Source organism: Lactuca virosa, chromosome 3 (genome assembly GCF_052849685.1).
Source record: "Lactuca virosa cultivar CGN04683 chromosome 3, Lactuca_virosa_CGN04683_v6, whole genome shotgun sequence".
Lineage (NCBI taxonomy): Eukaryota > Viridiplantae > Streptophyta > Magnoliopsida > Asterales > Asteraceae > Lactuca > Lactuca virosa.
In genome coordinates, this window is record NC_136428.1 from 56,267,103 (window position 1) to 56,273,096 (window position 5,994).

A 5,994-nucleotide genomic window follows, 5' to 3' on the forward strand; every position below is an offset into this window, starting at 1 on the left:
TGAGATCAACTGGAAAACCCAACCCTAGTTATTCAGATCCAAAGATCATAATGAAATCAGGTATGTAATCGTTCTTTAATGTCTAAGTTTTCTTTTAATCATATTCGAGATTAAAGATCCAAAGTTTATGCTTCCGCCTTTATGTTTTGGTTATCAAGATATCCAACAGTCGACGTAGGTAGCCAATTCATTGCATGTTACACCCCACTTGCTCATCAAAGTACATACAAAAGATTTTCATTTTTAAAACATATTAACTTTACAAAAAGGTATACTTCATATTACAAAGTTATAGAAAATTATACACTAACCATATGGTGATACATTATATAACATCAACAATATGGCACCTGTATTCTGAATTTGAATTTTGATATAAAATCTTGAAGTTAAGCTATTTATTTAACCTTGCTACTATTACCCACACCTACAATCATGGGATATGACACCAACAATAAGCGCTTCATAAAGCTTCGTGAGTAAATAATGTGGCTTTTGTATGATATAAGATACAATCCTCTTAACCATGTCAATGTGAACACTACAAGAATAACATCATGTGTTGATGGGGTTGACCAACTTTTGTTTGACCTGAGTATCCATGATGAGGACTTGTCGTCGCTACAGCTTCGGCGGGAACGAAAATTCGTTATGCGGTTTTCTCAAAACCTATGTCGACAACTCTGAGCCGACAACGTGTTGTCGGTAGCCTATCCCGACGACTTTTCATCGGTATAGGGTTAAAAAATGTTGTCGGCACAGGCCTCTTTACTCACCCCGATTTCCCTTTCATGTAGGTCCTCCAAGGTGCTCCAGAAAGAAGGTATAGGGGTATATTCATGTATTGAACAACTTAATTATAACAAAACAATAGGATAAATGACAAATATGAAGTAGTTATTCCAAGACTATGTCTATCTTGGGGATCGTTATATCCATATGGGTTATGAAAACAATTACATAGAAAGCGATATAAATGTTTAAAATAAAATTTATTTACTCGCATAATAATCCATTTGGAACAACATAAATCAACTATACGATTATATGGGGTTTGAGGATTACTACCTCAATGTCAATGTCTTTTGATGTCGGAAAATAAATTACCACGAACTTGTAATTAACCTCTATAATATACACACAGAGCATGAACATCAACTAATAGACAAACCAACCGATAAAATTGGTCTCTCTTTTGTGCTTGTTTGAGGTCACTTTTTTGTGCTTGTTTGAGGCCAACGGCCAGAAGGAGAGGGAGACCAAATTTGTTTGGGCCAACAACTACAAGGGAAATGTGATTTTAAGGTTTTGAATGTATTATCTTTTCTTAGTAATATGACCTAAGCATCCCTATTTAATACTTTTGTTGATGGAGTTTTTCAAGCACTTTTAAGCTAACCAAATAATTAGCCCAACTAGAGTTTTTTTTTTTTTTTTTTTAATTCAAGTTTTCCATTTAGTTTGGTTTTTTATTTTCTTTAGTTGTTAAAATATTTTTATAGTTTAGGTTTGTGTTGTTGTAAATCAACCATGGTTAGTTACTTTTTGCAATTTGTGAATATTAAGTTTTTGTCACAAATATGAAATGTTTGTTAATGGAAATCTTTCTTTGTTGGTAAATATTTAATGGTATATGTAAGATATTTATATGAAATAAATAAAAGGTGAAATGGTCATTTTTATATCCATATAAAAAATAATAAATGTTAAAAACATTTTATCTATACAAATTTCATTATCCATTCAGGAGTTTCATGCATATGAATTAAGAGTGAAAAATAACCCTAAATACTTCTAACTTTTATTAACATGTGTTACATATAATGACCCGCTTAGATCGGGAAACAACCAATTTAGCAAGGAGCTACCAAAATGCTTTTAACTCAGTGGTATCATATTAGGTGTTGTATTCCCTTCTTGAGGTCAAGGGTGTCAATCTCGTTTCCGGGACATCACTGGAATATGGGGTAATATAGGTGTAGAATATTAGATTTGTCGTTTAAAAAAAACAAGGAGTAAGCACCAAGAGGAATGTGACTAACAATTGGGGAATTTCACAATGTTAGCTCTCGAGTCAAACATGTTTCTTGTTTGAGTACTAATTGGGTCTAGTAAGAGGCTGAACATGACCCTATCAGATTTAGATGGTTTGATATCATACTTAGAAGCCTCTTACTTGACCAAGTTTGGTATGTTTCTTACTTGGTTAGATTCAGAGGTGTGTCTAACCCGGTCGTCTCAATCAATTATGACTAAATCAACGACTATCAAACAACCTCTAAACTGCAAATATATCATATCAGTCATGAATATCAAACAACCCTAAACTGCAAATATATCATATTGGTCCCAAATATGTATCATTGAGGCCTTTTACACTATATGTAATCAAAATTCATATTTTTCGAAATTGAAAATGTGGTCGCTAAAAATAATATAACGAATAAGTAACAAATATCATATTGTACCTAACAACCAAACATTCTACTACCGGAAGGCAATTGCATAAAGAAAAAACAGGGGGGTCTTTACCGGAAGGTATTGATATTATAGGTTGGTTAAGTGTAAGATTCTGCTAAATATAAAAACAAAAAATATTCCTCCCTAATTTCCCGCCCTCTCATCATTCGGTCTCTCTCGTAGGGTTTTCATATCCCCAAACTGCACACACTCGAACAAACTAAATCTCTGCGATCAAACTTCTTCCAATCAAAGATTATGGCGGTGCAACTGACGGAAGGCGCAATAGCGATGCTATCTTCTGGGAAATGGCAACCGGCGGACGTGAAACCTATGCTTCAGGTGATAGAACTTCGGGCTGTTCCGTCACAGACTTCTTCTGCTGTAAGTGGAGGAGAAAAACAGGAGAGATACCGGATTATGCTATCTGATGGCTTGTTTTTTCAGCAAGCGATGGTTGTTGCTCAGCTGAATGAGTTGGTTAGATCTCAGCAGATGCAGAAGGGTTCTGTTGTTCAGTTGAAGGAGTATGTCTGTAATTTCATCCGTGAACGCCCGTACGTACTACTTTCATAGTTTTCCATTCGTTATGTTTGTGTGAAGTTAGTGTATGTGGATTTGCTTCAGCAAATTGACGAAATACTTTCTTCCTTACAATATTGTTATCACAGATAGATTTTTTTTTAAATAAAAAACTGGAGCAGTTCTCCTGAAATATATTTGGTGACTCTGTAAACACATGTGTATAGCACCCCTGTTCTTAATATTAGTCTTGGTCTTTACTGGACTAATAAACAAATGCCACTTTTATCTTCTTTTTTTTATGAAAGACAAATAAGAACAGCTTTTTTACTGCAAGGGTTTTACATGGTACTAAAAGGATTCTTTTTTTCCAACTTGTAAGACTTGAAAAGAATCCACATCTAGCATTAGAGAGTGTATGTAGCAATTTTTGAGTATCTGTCTAGTTTTTGGTAATATAATATCGATATATATCTCTAGGAAGTATATATTAGTAGTATTTAAGATGTTTTCCTTTGATAGCAACAAGTGAAGGTGTACTTTATAAGGTATGCCATTTGTTCATCACTTTTTATGTGTAGCTTAATTGCTTCGTGATAACCCCACATATCAATTGATACCTTACATCTTTCCATTTACTTTTTCAGCATTTTTATAATCATCGACCTTGATGTGATTATTGGAACCTGTGATCTTATCGGTGATGCAAAATCATACCCTCCTACATCAAATTATCCATCACCTATAAACAGTTATCCCCTTCCAATGTATCCAAACAGGGGACCCACAGCAAAAAACAAAGTGACACCTAGGATTATATTTATCCCCATTGCTGCTTTGAACCCGTGTCAAGGTAGGTGGACTATAAAAGCCAGAGTGACTTCAAAACAAGAACTTATACGTTACAACAATGCAAAAGGAGATGGCAAAGTTTTTTCCTTTGATCTTCTTGACTCTGATGGTGGTGAAATACGTGTCACATGCTTCAATGCTGTAGCTGATCAATTCTATGACCAAATTGAAATTGGTAAAGTTTACTACATTTCAAAAGGCAGTGTAAAACCTGCTTCAAAAGCTTTTAATCATTTAAAAAACAACCATGAAATCTTACTGGACAACACGTCAACCATTCAACCTTGCTTTGACGACGGTTCCATTCCACGTCAGCAGTTTCAAAGAGTTCTATTGGGTGACTGGTAGGGAGAAGAAGAGAAGATGGTAGGAGAAAACATTGATCATAATAATGTTACACATTAAGCTTGTTTGAACCCTAAGTTTTATTTATAAATTCTTAATTTAGCACAAACATATATATATGAAATTATGTTTTCAATCGTTGAAAGGACACATGGATATGCCTCTTAATTCATGGATTTTTATAACTTAAGAATTACCGTTAACGTTAATGGTATTCGACCTACAGACAAACTGTTGAAACTTTATTGTATTTTTATTTATAACTTTTTTGTTACAAATTAGGGACACCAAAGGTTGTTGGTGTAGGTAGCTAATTCATTGTTGTATGTAACATGTATCCTACATTATAAGAAAAAGTACAACGGAAAAGTTTCATTTTTAAAACATTAGATCTACTACAAGATGTAGTTTATATTATTAAAGGTTAAAAGACACATCCACAACCGTAGTTATACAAACATATATAATAAGCAAATCGGTTGTTACATTACATCAACAAGACATCTATTTTGAATCTTGATATAATATCTTGAAGTTAACCTGCTTCCTTTACCTTGCTACTGGTATTCATCTGTATAATCAAGGGATATGACAACATATCGTAATCTTCATAAATCTTAGTAGGTAACTAACATGACTTCGAAAAAAAAGATGTAACATCCAACCATAGCACCATACCATAATCTCGAATGCTCACTTATATTCGTCCAATAATGGACCAATGATGAGTATTAGCCCTACTAGGCGATAATCCCGTATCTATGAATGTTGAACAAGTATGGGGATATTCGCTCATATAAAATGGGATTAACCTCCCATTGCATATTGGTACTTATCTAGTATAGAACAAATTTGTTTCTCTTTATTCGTACGAACAAAATTGTTCCATTGTTACTGACATAACAGAACAAATATGAACCCTTGCGTGAAACTCACTTCCTTTTTTGTTTGTCAGTTTTTGGAGTATCCTCATTCATAGGACCGAGATCTACATCTATGAATTTAAAGGTCGGAATGATCCATTGTTTTTAGAGTTGATAGATCTTCAAATTGTTCATTTGAAAAAAAATTGAAAACCTTCTTATTGAATGATCACAAGACCTACCAAAAATCTAAATTTTTTATCGGGAAGAACAATATCATCATTTTTATCCAATAAAATACCAAAGTTGATTATTGACTTATTTCATACTAGAAATAATCACAGAAAATCCTTTGTTACCATTATTGTTTACATGTTTGTTGTGTTTAGTCACTTAACTTTTGATTTTGTGCTCATTTGGTCATTTAACAAGTTTTAAGTTTTAAAATGTCACTTAACTTTTTAATTTTTGCTAAAATGTCACTATAACCGACAAAAACAGGTTTCCATATCTTTTTTGTCATCTACGGTCATCCGACTTTCTTTTTTGGCTATTTTGGGTTACCAAACTTTTTTTTAGCTAATTAGTCATTAAACTTTTGAAATTGTGTTCATTCTTTTTTATTTATTTATTTTTTCCACAATTCATTTATTATTACATTATTTTTGTACTTTCGATTTTACATGTTATTTTTCATAATTCGTTTTATGACTTTAATTTTATTGTGTTTTTTGTATTTTTTTCACAATTTATTTTTACAACTTCACTTTTTTACTTTATTTTCATGTTTTTTTTTTTTCAAAATTCATTTTTACAACTTCATTATTTCTTTGTTTTATATATATTTTATAATATATTTTTAGAACTTCATATATTTGTTTCGTCAATTTGGTGTCAATACTTAACTACATAATTATTAACTTAGGTGATAATCCTATAACTATTTGTTTCT

The 5,994-nt window shown here is 32.4% G+C and overlaps 1 protein-coding gene across 1 annotated transcript; it reads left to right on the plus strand.

The window, feature by feature from the left end:
- Window positions 1–2,627: 2,627 nt before the first annotated feature.
- LOC145162328 (replication protein A 70 kDa DNA-binding subunit A-like) lies at window positions 2,628–4,277 on the plus strand. Its single transcript, XM_079081503.1, has 2 exons — window positions 2,628–3,017; window positions 3,630–4,277. The coding sequence occupies exons 1-2, from the start codon at window positions 2,719–2,721 to the stop codon at window positions 4,180–4,182; spliced, it is 852 nt and encodes a 283-aa protein (XP_078937629.1). The 5' UTR covers window positions 2,628–2,718; the 3' UTR covers window positions 4,183–4,277.
- The last annotated feature ends 1,717 nt before the right edge of the window (window positions 4,278–5,994 follow it).